Source organism: Protobothrops mucrosquamatus, unplaced genomic scaffold, assembly GCF_001527695.2.
Source record: "Protobothrops mucrosquamatus isolate PMUCROS unplaced genomic scaffold, P.Mucros_1.0 scaffold2953, whole genome shotgun sequence".
NCBI classification, from domain to species: domain Eukaryota; kingdom Metazoa; phylum Chordata; class Lepidosauria; order Squamata; family Viperidae; genus Protobothrops; species Protobothrops mucrosquamatus.
In genome coordinates this window covers 79,765-104,764 of record NW_015388976.1, presented here as the reverse complement: position 1 = coordinate 104,764, position 25,000 = coordinate 79,765, and the positions used below count along the sequence as shown (strand labels likewise).

General features: G+C 44.4%; 1 protein-coding gene across 1 annotated transcript in view; it reads right to left on the bottom strand.

Annotated features, from left to right (window-relative positions):
* The window catches only part of RUNX3 (RUNX family transcription factor 3), a 111,989-nt gene that overhangs the window by 10,906 nt on the left and 76,083 nt on the right, over positions 1-25,000 (bottom strand). Inside the window, exon 4 of the mRNA XM_015826084.2 lies at positions 15,348-15,509. Within this exon, the coding sequence (XP_015681570.1) occupies positions 15,348-15,509 (162 nt within the window). The remainder of the gene's footprint in view (positions 1-15,347; positions 15,510-25,000) is intronic.

Below are 25,000 nucleotides of genomic sequence, written 5' to 3'. Positions count from 1 at the left end.
ATGATCATTTTTCACACTTACGACCATTGCAGCATCCCCACCGTCACGTGATTTACATTCGGATAACAGAATAACAGAGTTGGGAGGGACCTTGGAGGTCTTCTAGTCCAATATCCTATGCCAGTGGTGGCGAACCTATGGCACGCGTGCCAGAGGGGGGCACTTGGAACACTCTCTGTGGGCACGCATGCCTCACTCTTTGGCTAAGTTTTCGCAGGAAAAAGCCATTTCTCAAGCCCCTTCCTAGCCAAAACAAGCCTCCGGAGCGAGCGTACTGTTTTCAGCTTTGAATTAGATCAAATCTGACACCAGAAACAGACTAACAGATGACCTGAGCGCTGCATGTGTTGCTCTCAAACTTACAAAGCATAAGCCAAGGTTAGACAAATTATCAGCATGCATACAACAGCAAAAATCACATTAATTGTTCAAAAGCATGCCAAATGCAAACTTTTACCTTTCAGTAAAAAGTTGTTGGTATCATTGAAAGCTTTGTTATTGTGTTTTTCTTTTTAGACAAAAGATGTTAATGTATGAGTTGTTTTTTCTAAACTAAAACCTCAAGTATTCAAATTAAATTGCCGTGTTGGCACTTTGCGATAAATAAGTGGGTTTTGGGTTGCAGTTTGGGCACTCGGTCTCTAAAAGGTTCGCCATCACTGCCCTATGCCATTTCAGACAAATGGCCATCCAATCTGTTTTTTAAAACTTTTTAAAAAAAACTTCTAGTTCCGGAGGCAAGTGGTTCCACTGATTAATTGTTCTAACTGTCAGGAAATTTCTACGTTGCTTCTCTCCTTGATGTTTGACAATTGGTTCATATCTATGATGGTTGCCGTGTCCCAGAGTCATGTGATCACCTTTAGCAGCCTTTTAACAAGCAAAGTAAATGGGGAAGCCAGATTCACTTAACAACCGTGTGACTAACTTAACAATTGCAGTGATTCACTAAGGCAAGAAAAGTTGTAAAATGGAGCAAAATTCAAATTTCTCACTTAGAACATAAACGTTGGGCTCAATTGCGGCCGTACATCGAGAACTACCTGTACTGTGGTCATTTCCATTCTGGTGACTTAAAGACATCTTCTAGAGTTATCCAACTGTTGTTATTTAAGAACAACAGGAACGAGGACAAATATCATTTCAACAATGGTTGGGTGATGTTATGAAGGTGTTATAAGTCATTAATGGGGAAAGATGCATTTCTTTCTCTCTCTGCACTATAATTATGGCAGGAGGAGCCCTTTCTATACTGAAGTGGGCTTTGGGTTAGCAGAGGCTTACTATAGTACAAGTGGTCCTCGACTTACGACCACAATTCAACCCAAAATTTCTGTTGCTAAGCGAGACAATTGTTAAGTGACGTTTGCCCTATTTTAGGACCTTTTTTTGCCCCTGTTGTTAAGTGAACCACTGCAAGTTAGTAACACAGCTGTTAAGCCAATCTGGCTTCCCTGCTTATCAGAAGGTCACCAAATTTGATCACATGACTCTGGGACACTGTGACCGTCATAATTATGAGCCAGTTGCCAAGAAGTTTGACCATGGAGACTCTACAAGAGCCATAAGTGTGAAAAAAACAGTCATAAGTCACTTTTTTTGGTGCCGTGGTATCTTCGAGTGATCACTACATGAATGGCTGTAAGTCAAGGACTACCTTTATGGAAAGTCATAAAAAGAGCCTTTGGGCCGAAGATTAATGCTCTCATCGGAAGGACCCGCCTCTTTCAGGCATGAAGTTATTCCAGACTTTGAAAGGGAGACTAGAATGACCTTGACCCAAAGTGGGCAAAGCTGGAAGTCTGAACAGGGCAGAACTACAAAAGGCTGGGTTTTATTTTCATTTGACTATAACCTACAGTTAATATATTTCCTCTGCACTCGAATAGCTTTCCTCTATTGTCACATCAAAAAAAAAAAGGAGAGTTTGACAGAAACTAAACTTTTCCAGCACATGATAGACTGGACTCCAGTTTGGGGTAGAGTTATATGTGAGTTGAATCTCATTTGTTTTCAAGCCAATGATTTAGTATGGTACAACGATCAGACCAAACTATGGGATTGATTTGATTTTGTAAATCAATTTTCAAATCCATTTCCTCCATGAGCCAAACCCCTTCCGAGTACTCTGACTGACTCAGACACATCTGACAGTGTGATTTGCTCTGGATTGTTGGTCCAAATTGAAAAGCTGGTTTGATCCAGAGAGTTGAATGGATGGCTTTAGAGCGTGAAATCTCCAAATCAAATCTTTTCACAGCTATCCTTTCCAGTTCATTGTTCTTTGTCTCTCTGTGGCCAACCAGATGCCTCTGAGAAGACCAATACAAGGCAGGAAAGAAGCAACCCATTTCAGGGATGGTATCCAGATTGACATGGTTCTTTTCAGATGGTGCCTTAAATCTTAAAAACATATGAAGAACAGTTGCAGGAACTGGGTATGTCTAGTTTAATGAAGAGAAGGACGAGGGGGGACAGGATAGCAGTCTTCCAATATCTCAGGGGCTGCCACAAAGAAGAGGGAGTCAAGCTATTTTCCAAAGCGCCTGAAGGCAGGACAAGAAACAGTGGATGGAAACTAATCAAGGAGAGAAGCAACCCAGAACTAAGTAGAAATTTCCTGACAATGAGGACAATCAACCAGTAGAACAACCAATTATGGGTGGTCCAACACTGGGGGCTTTTAAGAAGGGACTGGACAATCATTTGTCTAAAGTGGTATAGGGTTTCCTGCTTGAGCAGGGGGTTGGACTAGAAGACCTCCAAGATCCCTTCCAACTTTGTTATTCTGTTATGATCTGTTGCCTGATGCCACTTTTTCACACCATGAATGGTGGGCCTTGCTGAAGGGTGAAATCTCTTTGCAGCTACTATTTTTTCTGGTTTTTCATTCCATTTGCAGCTGGAGATGACCATTTCGCTTCCACCCTGCCCCATCCTCCTAACCCAACCTAAACCATCAGCAAAATCTACCAGTTCAATCATAACAGTTTTTTTTTTTTAAAAAAAGCCACAGACGTTTATTGCTTCCTTCTGAAAAATTTACTATGGCCCGATTTATATTTTTGGATTTTGCGCATTCCTGTATTTCTTTCTTGGCAATTTGGAGGGCAAGTATTTGGCTTGTCTTGCTGCCAATCAAAATATTTGAAGGAAATGTTTATTTTCTTCTGGAAATCGCACCAGCTGCTGCTTTAGCTGAATACACTCATTTAGAAGTAAGAATTTAGCCATTGTGAGAGCAAGTATGGCACCCGCACACGCTGCGTTTCTGACCCAATCTATCAACGGAAATGGCAACACTTTGGATCAGGGAGCTGGGAAGTGAGGAATGTGTGTTGAACAGAGGTCACTGCCCTGGCTACTATCATGTCAGTGCTTTGGGGGCTGCCCTTTCTCAGCAGCACCAAACAGGAATTCTGCATTGCACTACTTTCCAAACTGCTTCGTCCTTTTTAAATAAAAGGTTGCCATTATTTTATTTCATAAAAGCACAAGCAACCCTATGCTGGATTGGATCATGGCCTATCTAGTCTAGCAGTCTGTTCTCACCGTGGCCAACTGACTGGTCACGCTAGTCTCCCAACCGATGGCCTTCATAGGAAGTCATCAAGGCTAACAGCCTTTTTCTTTGGAGAAAAATCTAGATCTTATGTTGACCACATTTTGGCCCGGTGAGAAGACCTCCCACCAGAGTTTCCCATTCACAAAATAGTTGTCACAGTGGATGAGGCCAGTTTCAAAACATTTACATTATCAAAAGATAAGCAGGTGAAGTTACTCCCCACCAACTGTAGAGATGCTCTACCAACCCATGAGGTCCCATGATGGTGCTTCCAAAAGAATTATGGGAATTGTTAAACTGGCTATGCTACGGGGTTCTTGGTACTCTCTGAACTTGGTTGTTTCCTTGCAGACATTTCATAACCCAACTAGGTAGCTTCATCAGTGCACTGGTGCTGTTAGTTTCATAATGATATGTCTGCAAGAAAACCGCCAAGCTCAGAGAGCACCAAGGACTTCATAGGTCAACCCTGAGCTCCAAATATTCTCTACTATGGGTATACCATCACTGCAATTTCCATTATTTATTATATATTATAGGTTCTTAGTAAATTTTATTATTGGAGTTCAATATATTCAAATATACACATTTGGGCAATGCCTTATGTGTCTGGTCTGCCTTTGAAATCATGTGCCTGGCCTGTCAGTATTTATTATTGCCTTGATTAGATTATTTTTCTTCAGGGTGCCCAAACAGTCCAACTGTCCCCAGCAAAATCCCATTAATCTGGCAGTCAGAAGTAGAAAGTCTGCAGAGCGTCTCCTCTTCTTGTCAGGTGGGTATGTTCCAGCTCCACCACCTTGTTGCTCAGCTGGCTATTGTGAGTCCCAAAGTTATACTAGAACTGGGACCAAGTGTATGTGTGTATGTGTGGTTCCTTCACTGCTCTCTCTGCCCCAATTCCTTCCCCTAAGCCTTTCTTAGAGAAGATTTTTGTTAAATTGATTTATCTATATATCTTATATCTGGATTAACAGATTTGAAATCATTGGCTTCCCCTTTTCTGACTTTCTATATTATAGGGCAGTGATGGCGAACCTTTTAGAGACCGAGTGCCCAAACCGCACCCAAAAACCCACTTATTTATCGCAAAGTGCCAGGGCCGCATCAGCATTGTGGTGCCCTCAGGGGTGGGTGGGCGTGGGCGTGGCCCCCTGGGTGGGCGTGGCTGTGGTGGATATGGCAGACTGAGTGGGTGTGGCTGGGATGGGCGTGGCCTTTATATTGCTCGTGGGGGGGACGCCTGTGGGGGCTGGACAGGAATGAGGGAGATCCAGGGGGTCTCGTGGGTGGGGCGGTGGGCAGGAGGCTCGTCCTGAGGGGTGAGGCAGGAGGTAGGGCGGATGTGCCATTGCTGTGGGGCAAGGTGAGGCAGGGGGGCTGCTGCCTGATACCATCAGCCCCCGCACACAGACGCCAGCGAGCGCATGGGGGCGTGGTCTACCACCTCTACTCGAGTTTGCTAGCCAGCTGCTTCGCCTCCAGGCACCAGCAGTGGCCTAATGGACTTGCATCAACTGGTGGCGGTGGCGGCAGGTGTGCCCACAGAGAGGGCTTTGAGTGCCGCCTCTGGCACGCGTGCCATAGGTTCGCCATCACTGTTATAGGTTCTTAGTAAGATTTATTATTGGAGTTCAATATATTCAAATATACGCATTTGGGAAATGCATAATTGACCAGCTGGAAATACCATAGCAGAGAGGCCATGTTTTGCAGTTCTAGAGCAACAGCCAGGATGCACAACTGGACTGCACACATGAGGAGTCAGAAGCAACCACTCTGGCATCAAGGAACACAGACAATATTTTAGCAGCCCCCTCTAGTTCCCAGAGGGAAATTACCTGCATTCCTTATAAGCTGCCCCTCATTCGTTTCTCAGGTAGAAATATTTGTGCAAACCCCCCAAATATTCATCCATGAGACAATGAGGCAGATCAGAGCCAGCATCTCCTCGGCTTGTTAGGTGGGCATGGGGGCATGGTCTACCACCTCTACTCGAGCTTGCTAGCCAGCTGCTTCGCCTTTGTGCTGGGTGGGGCTGCCGCTCCAGGTGCCAGCAGTGGCCTAATGGACCTGCACGAACTGGCGGTGGTGGTGGCAGGTGTGCCCACAGAGAGGGTTCTGAGTGCCCCCTCTGGCACGCGTGCCATAGGTTCGCCATCACTGTTATAGGTTCTTAGTAAGATTTATTATTGGAGTTCAATATATTCAAATATACACATTTGGGCAATGCATAATTGACCAGCTGGAAATACCATAGCAGAGAGGCTATCTGGGCCATGGACCTCCATGTTTTGCAGTTCTAGAGCAACAGCCAAGATCCACAACTGGACTGAACACATGAGCAGTCAGAAGCAACCACACTGGCATCAAGGAACACAGACAATATTTTAGCAGCCCCCTCTAGTTCCCAGAGGGAAATTACCTGCATTCCTTATAAGCTGCCCCTCATTCGTTTCTCAGGTAGAAATATTTGTGCAAACCCCCCAAATATTCATCCATGAGACAATGAGGCAGATCAGAGCCAGCCATTCATACATTCCTAAAATAGCTGTCTGCTTTTCTGGACTAAGTTACACTGACTGACAGATAAACAGGAGAGAGATTTAACACCCATACATAAATGTTTATGCTGACTTCCCCTCTTCTTTTCCTTCTGGTTTTTCCCTCCCAAAGCCCTTGTGCTCTCTGTTTTCTATAATCTTCCTCCAGGGATAAATCTCACTTCCCGTCCCAGATGCAATCTTCAATTGATTAAACGCAATCATTAAAAAAATATTTCACCTGATTAATCAGCTTGTTGTATAAATAAAGAGGGCTTTTAATCAAAGTGTTTACAAAAATTACAGACAACACTTTGTATAGGATAAGATTCTTTCAGTCTTTCTCAAGCAGTGAGTCTTTCAAGATCTTTCCTTTTTTCTGCTTCTTTCAGTTTTTGTTTTGTGTCTATTATATTGTCAGCCTGTGGGCAGGGATTAGCTTAATCTTTTAATATCCACACAGCACTCAGAACATTGTAGAGACTTTATAAATAATCAGAGCAACAACAACACATCTGAAAATACTCTAATTTTTAGTTAATATTCCAAAATTGCATTTGATTGCCTTTGACTCATAAAGCTGCCCATTTGAAATAATTAAAATGATGCCTGCTTACTTCAGAACTTCTATCCCCCCTATATGTAAACACATATAGTCATCAAGAATTGTTGTGATCAGGATGTATATTTCATTCAAAAAAGAGAGGAAGGGACACCAAAAGGATGGAGGAGACGTTAGATTTGCATAAACTGGGCATACACTAATTAAGGGCTTTTCAACCTTTTCACCCATTGTACCACTTTTAGGGTATGGCAACATCCGAGTACCACCAGTCGCCTAGCAAGGGGTCAAAAACTTGATGACCCCCCTCCCCCAAAAAAGGAAAAAAGTGATAAAGTACAGGTAGTCCTCGACTTACAATAGTTTGCTTAGTGACTGTTCGAAGTTACAATGGCACTGAAAAAAGTGCCCCCCCAAGCCACAGCCGAGCAAGACACCTGCCTGCCCGCCCGGCCGCGCTCTTCCTCCTGTCCGAGGTTTTCATTGTTGTGAGCATTTCTGTTGAGGATTGGCAGCGGGGGTGGGATGGGGGGGGGTTGGTTTTTATTCCCCCCTGTCTGCTGGGTGGTTGCAGCAGGTTTTGGTCACTTCACATGACCCTGGGACACTGTGACCGTCATAAATATGAATCAGTTGCCAAGCATCTGAGTTTAAATCACAAGACCCTGGAGATGCTGCAACATTCCAGCTGATCGGTGCTTCTTCTGGGCTCAGCAGAAGCACCAGGATCAGTGCCGAGCTCCAGCTGGATCCTGGTGCTGATCCTGGCGCTTCCGCTGAGCCCTGACAGCCCTGCAGCTCCAGCCATCTCTCGCTCAGGCTTGTGCGGTACTGCCACCGGTTCAGCTCATTCCCCTCCCCCACTACCACTTTTCTAGGATGGTCACGTACCACCTGCCAGATGCCAATGTACCACAGGTGGTACCCGTACCACTGGTTGAAAAGCCCTGCACTAATTTACCAGTGATCCAATATCTAAGGGCTGCCACAAAAAAGAGGAGTGTCAAGCTATTCTCCAAAGCACCTGAACAAGAAGCAATGAATGGAAAGTAATCAAGGAGAGAATGAATCTAGAACTAAGGAGAAATTTCCTGACAGAATAATTGATCAGTGGAACGACTTGCCTCCAGAAGTTGTAGGTGCTCCATCACTGGAGGTTTTTATGGAGACATTGGATAGCCATTTGTCTGAAATAGTATAGGGTTTCCTGCTTGAGCAGAGGGTTGGACTAGATGACCTCCAAGGTCTCTTTGAACTCTGTAATTCTGTTACCTACACAGACCAACCTTTGTAAATCGGCACTAGCATTTAAAATTGAAAGAAAAGTGACTGATCTGATTTCAGGTTCACCTGTAATCAGCTGACGTATGTCCACCTGCCTGCTCAATCTGTTGGCCAGATGTGAAGTCTAGGTTCCCACCTGGTGCCGTGGGTATCAAAGGGCCTTTTTTTTATTTTCTGAGTAGTCATGCCCCTTTGACCCTTTTGCAAATGAACAGACCCTGACAACCACAGTCCTCCGAACATGCATTCAAAATTCCAGATGTGCTTATACTTCTGAAAATTGGAGAGGAACTCTTGAAAGGCCAATAGCCCTTCTGGTGTTATGCTTGGAGTGGGATCCAGGGGTAGGCCACCTTGGCTCTTTTATGACTCGTGGACTTCAACTCCCAGAATTCCTGAGCCAGCATGGCTCAGCTTGGAAACCTCTCCCTGTCCCCTCAGCGTGGCTGGCTGAGGAATTCTGGGAGTTGAAGTCCACAAGTCATAAAAGAGCCAAGGTCGCCTACCCCTGCCCTAGGCGAGGGCTCTTCAAACTTGGCAACTTTAAGACTTGCGGACTTCAACTCCCAGAATTCCCTCGGCCATCCATGCTGGGAAGTCTTAAAGTTGCCACCCTACACTAGGCCATCTTTCTTATGTTTTCAGGGAAAGCATGTGATGAAAAGAAGGATGCGCAGCCACTAAGGGGGAAGCCAACCAATGTTGCATTTTGAAATCTGCTTTACCAGCAGGGCTCCCCAACTGAAGTGGGAAGAAGGAAATGGAAGAAGAATCAGCCAGAATCGGCACTCTTACGACAACGTGCACGTTTTTCCTCAATAACCCAGTGGAGATTTCCAATGAATGGCCCAGCAGTTAAAGTCATCAGTCTGTCACTTCTGCTCCTAGGATTGGATTGCAATCCCAACTCCGTTAGCGGAAGGGAAGGAAACCCGTTGAACCGAAATACGGTGTTAAGGCTAGTTCTGGCTTTCTGTTTATTTATCTGTGCACTTCCCGTGCTGAGGAATACCCTTGCAAGCGCAAGTCTTCGGGTGTCACGCCTGCTGTAGTTAAACAGCACAATCCAATGTTGAAGGGGGAAGGAATCTGTCTGAGACAACCTCAAAGATTTGCAGAAACACCAAAAATACACAAAGGCTTTTAGAAGGACTAAAAAAACGTGACACGTGGAAAATCAAACATAGCTGGATGAGGCCTCAGGCTGTTCATTGGCTGCAGAATGCCATTTGATATGGGGGAGAAAAGTAAACTTGAAAATTAACGTAAGATTGGAAAATGGATCTGAATGTTTTAGTCCAAGCAGCAGAGCAGCAGAGCAGAGTGGCTAAGGTGCTGGATTAACATTGGAAAGGTCGACATTCAAATCTATCCTAAGCAGAGTCTCAACACAAAGGTGAGTCCGCTCAACCACCCTTACAAGGTTGTTGTTGTTGTAGGAAAAAACAAATTAGTGCTAGCAACGCCATTTGAGTTCTTGGAGGAAAACTAGGATATAAATCTATCAAGCAAAACAACAGTTGGACTCTTGTTGTTCTCATTGCCTCTTAAGCTAAATGCTGTCCCTGCCTCTTAATAATAATAATAATAATAATAATAATAATAATAATAATAATAATAATAATAATAATAATAATAATAATAATAATAATAATAATAATAATAATAATAATAATAATAATAATAAAGTTGGAAGGGACCTTGGAGGTCATCTAGTCCAACCTCCTGCTCAGGCAGGAAACCCTATACCATTTCGGACAAATAGCTGTCCAGTTTCTTCTTAAAAACTTCCAGTGTTGGAGCATTCACCGCTTCTGGAGGCAGGTTGTTCCACTGGTTAATTGTTCTAACTGTCAGGAAGTTTCTCCTTAGTTCTAGGTTGCTTCTCTCTTTGGTTAGTTTCCATCCGTTGCTTCTTCTCCTGCCTTCAGGGGCTCTGGAGAATAGCTTGACTCCCTCTTCTTTGGGGCAGCCCCTGATATATTGGAACACTGCTATCATGTCCCCCCTCGTCCTTCTCTTCATTAAACTAGACTCACAATAGCCCCACTTAGTAACCCTGGTTGGGACAGGCAACTCCATTGCTAAGCAAAGTGACCATTGAGCACCCCACTTAGTGGCAGCAACCCTGGCAGTCCTGGTTGTCATTGTTCAGAGAATCTCTCATGGTTGTAAAACAAGACACCACCGTGCAGTTGCAGCTTGAGATTTCCTGCCAGCTTCCTCAATGACTTTGCTTTTTGGAAACCAGCTGGGAAGGTTACATTTGGCGATCACGGGAGGATGAGATGATGCAATTACCCACGATGGTTGCCAAGCACCCGGATCACCATCCTGTGATCGCAGGGATGCTGTAATGGGTTGTAAGTGCGAGGAGCAGTCATAAGTCACTTTTTCCAGTACCAGTGTAACTTTGGATAGTTAAATGCTAAGTGAATGGTTGTTAGGTGAAAACTCCCTGTTTTCTTTTTTCCGCAACAGAAATCTCTGTTTTAATCCCACCATTTTCTCAGGAACTTTGAGAACTGATTTAAACATTTCTCTCAGTTACGCTTCTGGACCCACTTTGCTGTTGGAGGAGGTGCTACTGCTGGTGCTTTCTACTCCACATCCTAATAGCAACAGTCAGTACAGGTAGTCCTCAGCTTACAACAGTTCGTTTAGTGACCGTTCAAAGTTACAACAGCACTGAAAAAAGTGACTTATGACCGTTTTTCACACACAGACCGCTGCAGCATCCCCGTGGTCACGTGATCAAAATGCTTAACAACTGACTCATGTTTATGGCGGTTGCGGCGTCCCGGGGTCATGTGATCCCCTTTTGCGACCTTCTGACAAGCAAAGCCAATGGGGGAGCCACTTAACAACCGGGTAAAAAACTTATCAACTGCAGTGATTCACTTAACAACTGAGGCAAGGAAGGTCGTAAAATGGGGCAAAACTTGCCAAACGAATGTCTCACTTAACGACAGAAAATTTGGGCTCAGCTGGGGTCGTAAGTTGAGGACTCCCCGTAGTGTTTCCCAATCCGAAAGAACTCACATCACCTCTTGATGTAAGTTGGAAGAGAAGTATGGGAAGCCAGAGAGGCTGCAGGTGACTCAAGAGATGAGTATGCAATGAAATGAGATCTCCGCGTTCATTCTTGGCCATCTTAGCATTACACATCAGGGCAAGCGCAACACAACCTGCCCTTAAGAAGTTCACCCAAATTCTCTTCTCCTTTGGAAGAAATTCCAGTGCAAATTCTTTTGCATCAACATGGAAGGAGAACTGGGAGAAAAAAAATTAAGGCAGAAGACTGTTTCTCTACTGCTCTGCTTTAAAGTAGGCCCCAGTTCCATCTCTTTAGCCAACAACGAGTTTTATGTGATTACCCAACTGGGTAAAATAGCACCAAAGAGGTTACCTGGTTGGGACTTGAAATGCCTGCAAGAAATCAACCATGCTCTGAAAGCACCAAGGATCGTATGGTCTTATTTTGTATTTCCTATAGCAGTGGTGGTGAACTTATGGCACGGGTGCCAGAGGCGGCACTCAGAGCCCTCTCTGTGGGCACGTGCACCGTCGCCCCTAGGCCTTCAGCTGCATTTTATAAAACCTTTTCGCTTTAGGCCTTCGCTGCCGTGTGCAAAAAAAAATAAAAAAAAATGGTTCAATCAATCAGTCAATTTCAATTTCTCGCGGGGAAAAAAAAGATCTTGCAAAGTTGAAATTGATTGAACTTTTTAGTCCCACCCAGTCTGCCTTTACCACCGCAGCCACGTCCACCCAATGGGCCACCCCCTCCCCAATTGGCCACATCCAGCCAATGGGCCACACCCACCCGGCACCCGACGATGCATAAGTGGGTTTTGGGTTGCAGTTTGGGCACTCGGTCTCTAAAAGGTTCGCCATCACTGTCCTATAGCAATAAGACAGCTTTCAAAATCGTGTGTACAGTAATGGGCTACTGAACAAGAAATACAAAGGAGAAGAGAAATGAAACCAAGGAGATCATCTTGGCTCCATCATTTCTCTGGAAGGAGAAACTGTGACTCTCAAAGAAAAGTCACCTTCCCTTCATTAACACCCAGCTTCCTTTGGAAAACTCTTTTGCAGCTGCCAAATTAAGCAGATGGGGGAAACCCTTTTAGAGGTTGAAGAGAGAAATTTTCAGAAGCCAGATCCAGGCGGTGACTTTGGCAGAAAGGAATGCACGATGGCTATCTATCCGCTTCCAAACAAGAGAGGCAGTGTAATACCACAAAAGAAGAGGACAAAACTTACACGTTTCCTTTGCACAATTCTACGCACCAAGGTAAAAATGCTGCTATGATTTAAATAGAAAGGCAATCCACCATGCATGTCTTTCACTGCACTGTCTCAGTACTAAGAGTTTAGGGTCCTAGTGTATCTTATGAATGGTTCTTTAATCCTTAAATTTAGATAGGAAAATATGCTCAGTGCAAGATGCATTCAGGTGGAGGATTGTCAATGTAATTGCATGATGACCTTTAATTACTGTGGGAGGAGAGGATCATCTCCACTCTTAATCTCTACATCAGTGTTTATCAATCTTGGAAACTTGACGATATGTGGCCTTCCACTTCCAGAATTCTGGAATTCTGGGAATTGAAATCCACACATCTTCAAGCTGGCAAGGCTGAGAAACATTACTCTACATATTGCAGCATGCCTTATTCTGCAGAAAACCTACATACCGAATTTTGAAGTTCCGTAGCATGGAATTTTGGAAGCTAAGGATGCATGTATAGGAGCCTGCTTGCATTTTAGAGAAAGCAAATCGGTTTTGGATGAAGTGAACCAGTGGAGAACAGTGGGGAAGCCAGGAAAAATGTACCGATTTGTTCTTTTAAACAAGAAATATATCATTGTACAACATGGACGTTTTGCTGATGGTGCCCCTAAATTGGGAGTTTTCCAAGCTGCAAAGGGGCATTCGTTATTTAATAGGTTATTGTGGGCATTAGCAGGAGGGGAACATATAACATGTGCATGACTTTGAGATTTCCTGGTTGCAAGGACAAAATCATGGTGTTTGCATGATTACATCATTGCATTTATGTACCACCATTTTGGCTGCATCAATGCAGTTGAATCCAGATGCTACTTTGTCCAATGCCTCAGGAGTTCTTCAGAAGCAGTGCTTTGGAGCATGTGGGACACCAATGTAGCACTGATTTGTCAAGTTGTCTTGTCCCAGTTTACGTAATTGTCCTCTGCAGCCATCATGCATCTCTGGAAAAGATACAGCTGCTTTAAAGAGCTGTAGATAAGTGAAGCACCTGCCCCATTGTCTGCACGATGTGATTGAAAAAATCAAAATGGTGGGCATGGCATACCGAAAAAAACAAGAGGAGCTTTGGTCACACCGTTATGGCCATCATCTTGACTTTTTTGACCATACCCTGCAGATTTTCCTGGTGCCATTAAAACAGTTGTTCTCTTTACATGATTCCTCTCATGTTTAACTCTCATAAATGATAATACATACACACACACAAACATTTTACTCTTCTATGAAGCTGTAGATAGGTTAGTATAAAGGCAAAGCTACCAAGATTGTTGTGTGGTCTTTCCAGGCAGAGACCAACGTGATTGAATTAATTGTTTAAAGAAATTGTAATCATGGCTTTTGAAATCTGTTGCTGATTATTGTATAAATGTTACTAGTATTTTTCCAAAGCATAACTGCTTTCTTCAAAATGGAATAAGCCATTTCTGCTACATCTGAGAGTGATCCAGCTCATTCTGCTAAATGGATCCTGAATGCTGAGGTTCCCCTCCATTGCACATATCTTGACAGAGGACACCCCACACCCCACAAATGACTCACAATGGATCCAGTTGGGCTTTTCATTTATTGCAACTTCGACGTATCCTTGCATCTGGCAAGGTTTGCTACCCAAATAGACAACTGTGGATGGAGACAGAAGGATACATAGTAAAGAGAAGGAGAATGCAGAGTAAAGGAGCATATTTGGATCCATGCTAGCATAAACTTTTCAAACTTAACAAACACTTTAACTTAAAACATAGCTTCTTCCTCTATCTTCTGCACATTTTTGACCTTAATCATTTATTTTTATAGGTAATCCTTGTTTTATAACTGCCTCATACACATGGACTGTTTGCACTCACAACTGTGATGAAAAAGTAAATTTGCAACCAATCCTGTAGGAAATGACCAGGCTGAACTAGAGGGTGGGGTCAAATATATTATCAGTTTGGAATCTGATTCAGAATAAGAGTTGGAAGGGACCTTGGAGGTCTTCTAGTCAAACTCCCTGCTCAAGCACGAGATCCTATACCAATTCAGACAAATCTTTTCTTCAAAACCTCCAGTGTTGGTGCACCTACAATGTCTGGAGGCAAGTCGTTCCAATGATTAATTGTTCTAACTGTCATGAAATTTCTCCTTAGTTCTAGGCTGGATCTCTCCTTGATGCTCCATAAGAGACATCAGTCCAGCCTCTCCCCCCAAAGTCCATTGATTCTTGTCTGTCGCCAATTTGTGTAGTACAGAATCAGCAGATCAGATTTTTCTGAATAGGTAGCGTGAAATAAACTTAAAGTACTTTTCAACTCTATCCTGGCTTCTGACGTCTTGCATCTGATAGTTCTCTCATTTCCTACCTTTTGACGCCTGTAAAGCTGAAGCAAGATGGCAGTTTCATTTAGTTACTGCTTGGCTTAACGAGTGAAGGGCCAGTCCAAGTTCTGGTAGCTAAATGAGGACTACCTCCTTTAAAGCAGTGTTTCTCAATCTTGGCATTTGCAAAATCTGTGGACTTCAACTCCCAGAATTCGCCAGCCTTCATATCAAGCCGCATGCTGTACCACATCAGAGGGAACAAATGCTGCCCAGCAATGCACACAGAGATAGTAAACTCCAATTGATTCAAGCCAGTTAACCAAAGTGCATTTGGATGCTATTCAAACAAGAGTTTAGTTTAAACTATTGTTCGGCCAAGGTTTTGCCCAAAATGTTGCTGTTGCTTACTAAAGAAGTAGGGAAGTCCATAAACTATGGTTCAATAAAAATCAAAATACGGAGAGAGGAGAATATCTCCAGCTCAGGGCTGAACCGTGAGGGTTTTGTTGCTCTCTGAGCTTTTCTTGCCGATGTTTCATTATCAAAGTAGGCAACAGGTGAACCATTGATGTTACCTAGTTGGGTAATGAAATGTCTGCAAGAGCACCTGCCAAGCTCAGAGAGCACCAAAGACCCCCCAAAATCAAAATGGTGACCACAGTCATGTAATTGAAACTCAACCTGTTTTTTTTTTTACATAATGCAAATGAAAAATAGGCAGAACTTTGATCACGCTGTCACAGCCATTTTTAAACTATACTCTGTGGACGCCTCATAAGTAACCAAAGCTCTTACCTTGAATCTGGCTCTGAGCTTGTGTACCAAAGTGCCCTGGGGCACCCAGGGACCCCCGAGAATTGGCGGTCGTCGGAGTGACCCTCATAGAGTGCCGAAGCCTTTCCAGGTCTCCATAACGATCTTGGAATTTCGTTTGTTCTTCCAATTTCTGCCTGTGCCCTGAAAAAAGCAGGGGAGGAGGGAATAAATCAGAAAACATATTCAGGGTCAGCTCAGAGAACTCCAGAAAAGGTGCATGGAGGTAGTCCTCAACTAATGACCGCAATTGAGCCCAAAATTTCCATTGCTATGCAAGGCAGTTGTTAAGTGAGTTTTGCCCTGTCACCGAAGTTCTTAAGTGAATCATGCCGTTGTTAAGCGAATCTGGCTTCCCCCATTGACCTTGCTTGTTGGAAGCCAACTGGGAAGGCTGCAAATGGGCCCTGCCACCCTTGTAAATACATCCCAGTTGCCAAGCACCAGCATTCTGATCAGGTGACCATGTGGATGTTGTGAAGGTTAAGTATAAGGACTGGCCACAAATGATGTTGTAACTTTGGACAGTTTTTATCAATTATGAATCAGAATACAGCTGGAAGACATCTTGGAGGTCTTCTAATCCAGCCCCTTGCTCAAGTAGGAGACCCCGTAGACCAGGGGTAGGCAACTTTGGCTGGCTCAGGAATTCTGGGAGTTGAAGTCCATGAGTCATAAAATAGCCAAAGTTGCCTACCCCTGCCATAGACCATTTCAGACAAATGGCTGTCCAGTCTCTTCTTAAAAACTTCCAGTGTTGGAGCATTCACCGCTTCTGGAGGCAGGTTGTTCCACTGGTTAATTGTCCTCACTGTTAGGAAGTTTCTCCTTAATTCCAGGTTGTTTCTCTCCTTGATTATTTTCCATCCATTGCTTCTTGTCCTGCCTTGTGGTGCTTTGGAGAATAATTTTACCCCCCTCTTCTTTGTGGGAGCCCCTCAAATATTGGAATACTGCTATCGTCACCCCTACTCCTTCTTTTCTCTAGACTAGCCATTCCCAAATCCTGCAACCGTTCTTCATATGTTTTTGTCTCCAGGCCCTTAATCATCTTAGTTGCACTTCTCTGCACTTTTTCCAAAGTCTCAACATCTTTTTTTGTAATAATGGGGTGACCAAAACTGCTAAGCAAATGGTTTTAAATCAACAACTACCTGTACTATCTAGTCTAGTACAATCACCAACTGAGAGTTTAATAGGTGGGTGTGGATTTGAACTCAGGTCTCTGCAATCTGCTTCCAACTCTCTAACCGTGATACCACACCATGGCCCTTCATAGGATGCAAGAAACGGAGGGCCTAGGCCAGTGGTGGCGGCACTCAGAGCCCTCTCTGTGGGCACGCACGCCGTCACCCCAGCCCCACCTCCCCCCGTGTCCCCCTCATCAGCAGCCCCCCCTGAGAAGAGTTGCCCCCGGGCGTGGCATGCGTGGAGCAGCACAGCCAAGGACATGGCAGCTGGGCAGCGGGGACAAGACTCCGCCCTCATGCCTCGTCGCATGCAGATGTTGTTGCGGGGCGTGGGCAGAGGGCGTGGCTGCCATGGCGCTGCTGGACCACCCGGGCGATCTGCGGGTGGCCTGGCGGGATGGGGCAGGGGCAGAGCGGGGGGGCAGGGCAGTTTTTGGGCACTCGGTCTCTAAAAGGTTCGCCATCACTGGCCTAGGCTCCTGGAGGCATCTTGTTGGTTCAACACCGCTGCGTTACTTGTTGAATGACTTTCATAACGTCAACCAAGTTCTATTTTTGCTTCCCTTATTGCACGCGATACCTGCATCCCTTGCAAGACGCAGCTTGTGAAAACTATCCCTGGAAGTGTCCCAAGCCAAAGAAATGTGGCAAAAAAAAAAGTCCCATTTGGCCCTGGGCCATGTATTTGTGGTGAGGGGAATTCCCTCGGAGAGAAATCCTTGCAAAACAGCTGCTGCAGTCTAGGCAGCCCAATCAACACTGTGTAACAGAATTAATCTCCAGGGCCTTTCTGATATCGCAGTTAAGGCTTTAGACTGGGGGGATCCATGACAAAGCCCACCTTCTCTGTGGAAGTTTACTGGGAGACCCTGGACCAGACATTCTTTCTCAATCCAGCCTACTCACAGGGTTGTTGTTTGGGGGAGAAACTGCAGGAGGCTGTTTGCAGCTTTTTGCTCCTGCTCACAAGGAATAAATAAGTGCATGCATTCTCTTCAGTTATTTTTTTTATACATCTTTATTCTCTATTTACAGCTAGTCCTTTACTCACAACATTCATTTAGTGACCTTTCTCAGTTACAACAGCAATGGAAAAGTGACTTATGGCTGGTTTTCACACTTACGGCCGTTGCAGCATCCCCAGGGTCCCATGATAAAAATTCAGGCACTTGGCAAGTGGCATGTATTTATGACCGTTGCTGAACTATGCTGGGATCATCTGATCACCATTTGTAACCTTCCCAGCATTTGAAATGTGGATTTACAGGTGGCTGTTACGTATAAGCTGGGTTGACAAGATCAGAAATGAGGAGGTGATAAGCCGCCTGGGAAAGCCAAGGGAAATCATCAAAACAATTAAAAAACGAAAATTAGAATATTTTGGACATGTGATGCGACACCCAGAAAAATACGGCATACTCCATTTAATCCTCCAGGGAAAGATGGAAGGCAAACGAGGTCCAGGCAGAAGAAGAACATCGTGGTTTCAAAATCTAAGGGGCTGGTTTGGACAAAACTCAGCAGCAGTTTTTCGTGCAGCTGCTGATAAAAACAGGATCGCCAACATGATCGCCAACGTCCGATAACAGATATGGCAGAAGAAGAAAAATAAGAACCTTTCCAGCTGGCTTCTGAAAAGCAAAGTCAATGGGGTAAGCCAGACTTGTTCAAAATTCACTTAACAACTGCAGTGGTTTGCTTAACAACGGTGGCAAAACAGGTCGAAAATGTGGCAAAACCCACCTAAAGATTGTCTTGCTTAGCAATTGAAATGTTAGGCTTAATTGTGATTGTTAAGTTGAGCACTACCTGCACCAACTCTGAGCCTCTTCCTCGGAGTTATTTGTTTTTGGCTTTTAAATTTCCCTCCCAAAAGCCAAGTTCCTTCTTCCGAGTTCTACTTTTAAACTGCCCGTCGTTCTGTGACTTTGACTTTGTTTTTGCTTCAAAAACTTCCTTTTGGTCTTTAAGCTCCAAGTTATGGGCACCATTGTACGTATATGGATGAAAACCAGTGAAGGAGAGGACCAACCTAGATCTAAGGAGAAATGTCCTTTTCAAAAGGCAACTGGACTTTCTTTGTTTCTCCTTGAAGATGTTTCACTTTTCAACCAAGAAGCTTCTTGGAAAAACACCTTTGGGACAACCATGACTGGATGACTTAGCCCAGTGATGGCGAACCTTTTAGAGACCGAGTGCCCAAACTGCAACCCAAAACCCACATGCATCATCAGGTGCCGGGTGGGTGTGGCCATTGGGTGGGTGTGGCTGCAGTGGTAACGGCAGACTGGGTGGGACTAAAAAGTTCAATCAATCAATTCCAACTTTGCAAGATCTTTTTTTTTCCCGCAAGAAGTTGAAATTGACTGATTGACTGAACCTTTTTTTTTTTGCACACGGAGGCGGAGGCCTAAAGCGAAAAGGTTTTATAAAACCCAGCTGAAGGCCTAGGACTGTGGCGACGGCGCGCGTGCCCACAGAGAGGGCTCTGAGTGCTGCCTCTGGCACCCGTGCCATGGGTTCGCCACCACTGACTTAGACCATCCAACTCTGTTATTCTGTATAAGCCAGTGATGGCGAACCTTTTAGAGACCAAGTGCCCAAACTGCAACCCAAAACCCACTTATGCATCATCAAGTGCCGGGTGGGTGTGGCCAATTGGGTGGGTGTGGCCCATTGGGGGTGTGGCTGCAGTGGTAACGGCAGACTGGGTGGGACTAAAAAGTTCAATTAATCAATTCCAACTTTGCAAGAACTTATTTTCCCGCGAGAAGTTGAAATTGACTGATTGAACCAATTTTTTTTTTTTGACCTGGCGGCGGAGGCCTAAAGCAAAAAGGTTTTATATAACCCAGCTGAAGGCCTAGGACTGGGGCGACGGCGCGCGTGCCCACAGAGATGGCTCTGAGTGCCGCCTCTGACACCCGTGCCATAGGTTCGCCACCACTGGTATAAGCCATTCTACTTCCAGTCTGTTCAAAGAAGGCAGAACAGTCAGCAAAGAAACTCTGCTGGCTAAAACAGCCAAGAAGCTACTGAATTTCTTCTCTTGACAGCCACCAGTGGAGTTCCAAAGGAAGGCAGCCAGTATTTTCAGAGTCTTCCCCCCCCCCCTCCAACAACACAAGGCAAGCATGTTGGCTCCCCTTGCCCCAACATCCCTTAAGAAGATCTGTATCGCTACGACATCAAATGGCTGAAATGTTTTCCATCTGGAAGGATGGATATGAATCTGATACGGCAAGCCCTAATAAAAAACATGCTGGTCCTTTGGGGCAATGTGGAGACACGGAGAATGCAACATCCGATGCTGGAAAGATACCTTTCAACGAGAGGTGGGGGGGGGAAGCAGATCTTGATCTACTGTACATTGTTCAATCTCCTGGAGATCCATCTTAGATTACAAAGGTTGCCTGGTGTCCAGGGGCTAACGAGAGCAATGACGAATCGACCACCGATTCTATTTTCCCCACATCCTTGCTCCCTAAGGTGGGAAAGGATTAAGGGGACACCCCCCCTCCCCAGAAGCCAGCAAGATAATTTCTTTCCAAAAACTCCTCTCTTTTTCTCTCTTTTCCACCTGAGTGGAACCATAAAACAAAATACCAGGTCATATAATTATGGTGTATCGTGGTGTGCCCTGAGCCTCCTGCTCTGTTTTTAAAGAAACCTCAGAATGAGTTGTCAACCCACTGCAGCCGAGCAGAGCACAATTTTCTTATAGGATTGTGCAAAGCTTTGGATCGGATGCCCCAGAGATATCTGAAGCACAACGGGGTGTGTGTGAAAATCGCACTGGTCTGCATCTTGGCTGCAGGCTGGAAGGTGTGTTTGTGCTCTGAAGGGCTGCATCATTTCTTCATTTTCATTTCGTTTCTCTTCTCTGACCCTGGGCTGGATAATATACGGAAGAGTTTGTAGTAGTATTACTGCCTGCACATTTTCAACTAGCCTTTAAATCAGGCCGAATAGCCTGACCTACTAGTAAAGTGGTCCTCGACTTACGACCACAATTGAGGCCAAAATTTCTCTTGCTAGGCGAGACATTTGTTAAGTGAGTTTTGCTGCATTTTACGACCTTGCTTGCCACAGCTGTGAATCACTGCAGTTATTAAGTTAGTAATATGGTTGTTAAATGAATCTGGCTTCTCCATTGACTTTGCTTATTAGAAGGTTGCAAAAGGTGAACACGTGACCCCAAGATATTGCAACCGTCATAAATACATGCCAGTTGCCCAGCGTCCGAATTTTAATCACGTGACCTTGGGGATGCTGCAACAGTCTTAAGTCTGAAAAATGGTCTTAAGTCACTTTTTTCAGTGGCATTGTAACTTCAAACCGTCACAGTCCTTGACCGACAATCGTTCATTTAGTGACCATTCAAAGTCACGACAGAACTGAAAAAGTGTCTCATAACCGATCCTCACACTTACGACCTTCACAGCATCCTCACAGTCACGTGCTCAAAATTTGGTCGCTTGAAAACCGGCATGTATTTACGAGGGTTGCAGCGTTCCAGGGTCCTGTGATCGCCATTTGCAATCTTCCCAACTGGCTTCCGACAAGCAAAACCAAGGGGTGCGGAGAGCTGGATTTCCTTAACAACTTCATGGTTTAATTAACAACTGCAGCAAATTGCTCAACAACCCTGGTGGGAAAAGGTCATCAAATTGGGTGTGACTCACTTAACAAACCTGGGCAGTTTACATACTAGGCAGTGATTTAACCACCAAGCCACAGGCTCTCCTCCCCTCTTTGCCAGCAGAGTCAAGGGAATATATACAAGAAGTTTTTCAGACAGACCGGTCTGATTGAGTACACCCTGACATTTATATATATATATAATTTCCCATGATATATCTGGCCTATGATATTGAGATCTGACAAGAGCTTTTTATCCATCAAAATAATTCAAGAAGAAGTCGCTTCTCTAGCATTCAGGAAGTTTTGCCTCCTCCAGATAAATAGTCTGTGCTGAGATGGGAAGGGGAGGGGAGGAGGGGGGAGGGGGAGGGGGAAGAAAAGGGCCTAAGGAATTTCATAATGACAAACTGATCAAAAGACTTAGCTATCAACATCATAGATACTGCGGGGTGGGGGATGGAGAGGAGTAAATACTGTAAAGTTTCTTTAGAAGAGAGAGGCTGTAGGCAGGGGGATCTGCTTCTTGTTACCACAATCAGCTTATCCAGATTCATTAATATGCCAAATGAATGGAGGAAATTAATTTCTTTAGCTGCATCTGTATTTAATCTATAGCAAACATCTTGTACTTCTAATATATTATTTGCTTCTCCGGTGGTTGTTTTAGGACTGACTGAAGGATCCTTCCTTCCTTCCTTCCTTCCTTCCTTCCTTCCTTCCTTCCTTCCTTCCTTCCTCCCTCCCTCCCTCCCTTCCTCTCTNGTTTGCTCCTGATGGACCTCAAAGCATCCTGGAGATACCAGCAGGCTTGGGGACATTTTAAGATCTTGAAAGTAGAACAAAAATATTACAGTGGAAATCTACAGATGGACAGATGTAACAGTTGGGGACTGAAAAGGATATTTTCCTTCCTTCCTTCCTTCCTTCCTTCCTTCCTTCCTTCCTTCCTTCCTTCCTTCCTCTCTTCCTCCCTTCCTTTCTTCCTTATTTTCTTTCCCCTCCTTCCAGTTAAAGCAAAGAAGAAATACAGTGTGATGGCTGAGAACTTCATCAATTTATATCTTCCCTACAATTTTTAGCTGCTTTTAGAAAAAGTGCAGCTCCATCAGAAAGAATTGTCCACCCCATCAATAACAGGATATTCTTTTATATTTTTTTTGTCCTCTTTCCCAAGAGGTCTGATTTCCTTGGCTATACTTGTGCCTTTAAATACTCCATGCCTGCCTCTATTTAAACTCTGCTTGTAGCACACACAGTGTTTGGAGGTCCTGAACAACCTGCCCCCCAAAAAATAAACCCTCCTCCTAGGCTTTCTTCGCCCAAATCATGTGGGATGCATAATTTGTTTGGTTTGGGAAGGATTGAGAGAAAGGAGAACTTTATTGCAATTGTAAATTGAGCAGCTGATCCAGTCTGCAGCATTTGGCTGATAGCTGCTGGAAAGAGATGGCTCTTTTGCGAGGGCATTTGTGTGCGGTTCCAAAGGAATGTAAAATGCAGAAGACACACTGTCTCCTCACATGGAACATGTCCACCACAGAGATCTCATTATCCACATGTTGGATGTGGGCCTATTCATACCATTTGAAAATGGAAATTGGTTTCTGTAAGATCTTTCTGCTTTCTGAGATGGATGGATGGATGGATGGATGGATGGATGGATGGATGGATGGATAGATGGAAGGAAGGAAGGAAGGAAGGAAGGAAGGAAGTTACAACTTCTCAAGGCTTGCAAATATTGCTCAGAGGTTTGTATTTACTCTTCAAAGAGAAAGGAAGCAATAATATTTAACTAATGAGGGGGTGGGAGAGGAAAAAAATGGTTTTTCTCATGTGATGATTGGGACAAGCTTAAAAAATTAACATCGTTATCCTCTGTTCGCGTTTTGTAATGGATTGGCTGCAGTTCAAGAAACGAGGTGCGTCATATTTACAACAAGCCTTTTATGGAGGGCAGTTCCCACGATGCTGGCTCTCTTTTTTCCCCAGTCATGGGACAGCTCCCCCAGTGAGATCGGATACCCAAGGGCCCAGCGCGATGGCTCTTTGGTGGCTGGAAGGCAGAGAGCTGTCTTCTCTTGCGCCAGAGAGCGTCTCCTTCTCCTTTGCCAGGAACCTGCCAGGATGAGGCGGGGATCTTCCTCAATCTCATCCGAAAATGCCTGAGGGGAAAGTTTCTAAAAAGCCAAGCCTTCAATACCTCTTTTTTGGGGGGGAGGAGGGGGGGATTCTTCATTTTTTTGCAAATCTCAAGGTCTGATTTGGCCTCATACCCACGTCCATTTGAATACTGAGGTATTTACATAGGTTGTTTAAAAGCTATAATGTAAGTTTGCAAGCAAATGTAAGTGAACACAGTTCTCCCCCAACTGTCTCACACGGTGGTATGTCTTCCATAAACAATCCCATGGCTGTCCAGGTGTGTGATAATTTCTTCTCCAATAGAAGAGAATATTTCTAGCTCAAGATTGAACTGTGGGGTCCCTGGTACTCTCCGACGTTGGTTGTTTTCCTGAAGATGTTACCTAGTTGAGTAATAAAATAATTTATTCCCCCTTATAGGAATAATGATGATGATGATGATGATGATGATGATGATGATGATGATGATGATGATGATGATGGAAGGGACCTTGGAGGTCATCTAGTCCAACCCCCTGCTCAGGCAGGAAACCCTACACCATTTCGGACAAATGGCTGTCCAGTCTCTTCTTAAAAACTTCCAGTGTTGGAGCATTCACCGCTTCTGGAGGCAGGTTGTTCCACTGGTTAATTGTTCTAATTGTCAGGAAGTTTCTCCTTAGTTCTAGGTTGCTTCTCTCCTTGATTAGTTTCCATCGGTTGCTTCTTCTCCTGCCTTCAGGTGCTTTGGAGAATAGCTCCCTCTTCTTTGGGGCAGCCCCTGAGATATTGGAACACTGCTATCATGTCCCCCCTTGCCCTTCTCTTCGTTAAACTAGACAGATCCAATTCCAGCAACCGCTCCTTATATGCTTTAGCCTCCAGTCCCCTAATCATCTTTGTTGCTCTTCTCTGCACTCTTTCTAGAGTCTCAACATCTTTTTTACATCGTGGTGACCAAAACTGGATGCAGTATTCCAAGTGTGGCCTTACCAAGGCATTGTAGAGTGGTATTAATACTTCACGTGATCTGCATGGTACATGGTACATAGTACATGGATGTATGCCATTATGCCATCTTCACTGTCCAGGGAAAAATCATGTCTGTTTTAATCCATTTCTTTTCTTTTCTGTCACAGTTTTTCATTTGGGGTTGCTGAACAGTTGTATCTTAGCAGGAAATAAACAGTATAACAAAATGCAGACGGAAGCTGACAATCGGTTCTTTCTGTTCCAAGGAAAAGAAAAATAATCCTAGTGCTTTTGGAATCTGAGATTTGTGGCTCCCTGGAGGAAATTGTCTCGATTGCTATTTGAATGCAGATTACACGGTGCAAGTGCACTGTAAGAGTAGGCTTAAAAGAGTTGGGTTGACTTAATTACCTGAAATGCATGTATCAACCACCACCTTCCACTGCCTTGGTGCAGTTGTGATCATACAATGCAAATGGGAGAATAGCATCATGCCTCGTCTTACTGGGAGGATCACAGATAAGTATGCAATGAGAAAAGATACTATCAAAATGAAGCACTGCGGCACGTATGTGGATTTAACAGATATGGCCAATAGTTCTTGGAATACTGGTTAGCTTCTTGTTTCACTTCAGTTGCTTTCTGCAGATTATTCCTGATTTTACACAGGGATAATGCAAACTTCTGAGTGCTACATGCTGAGGCCTG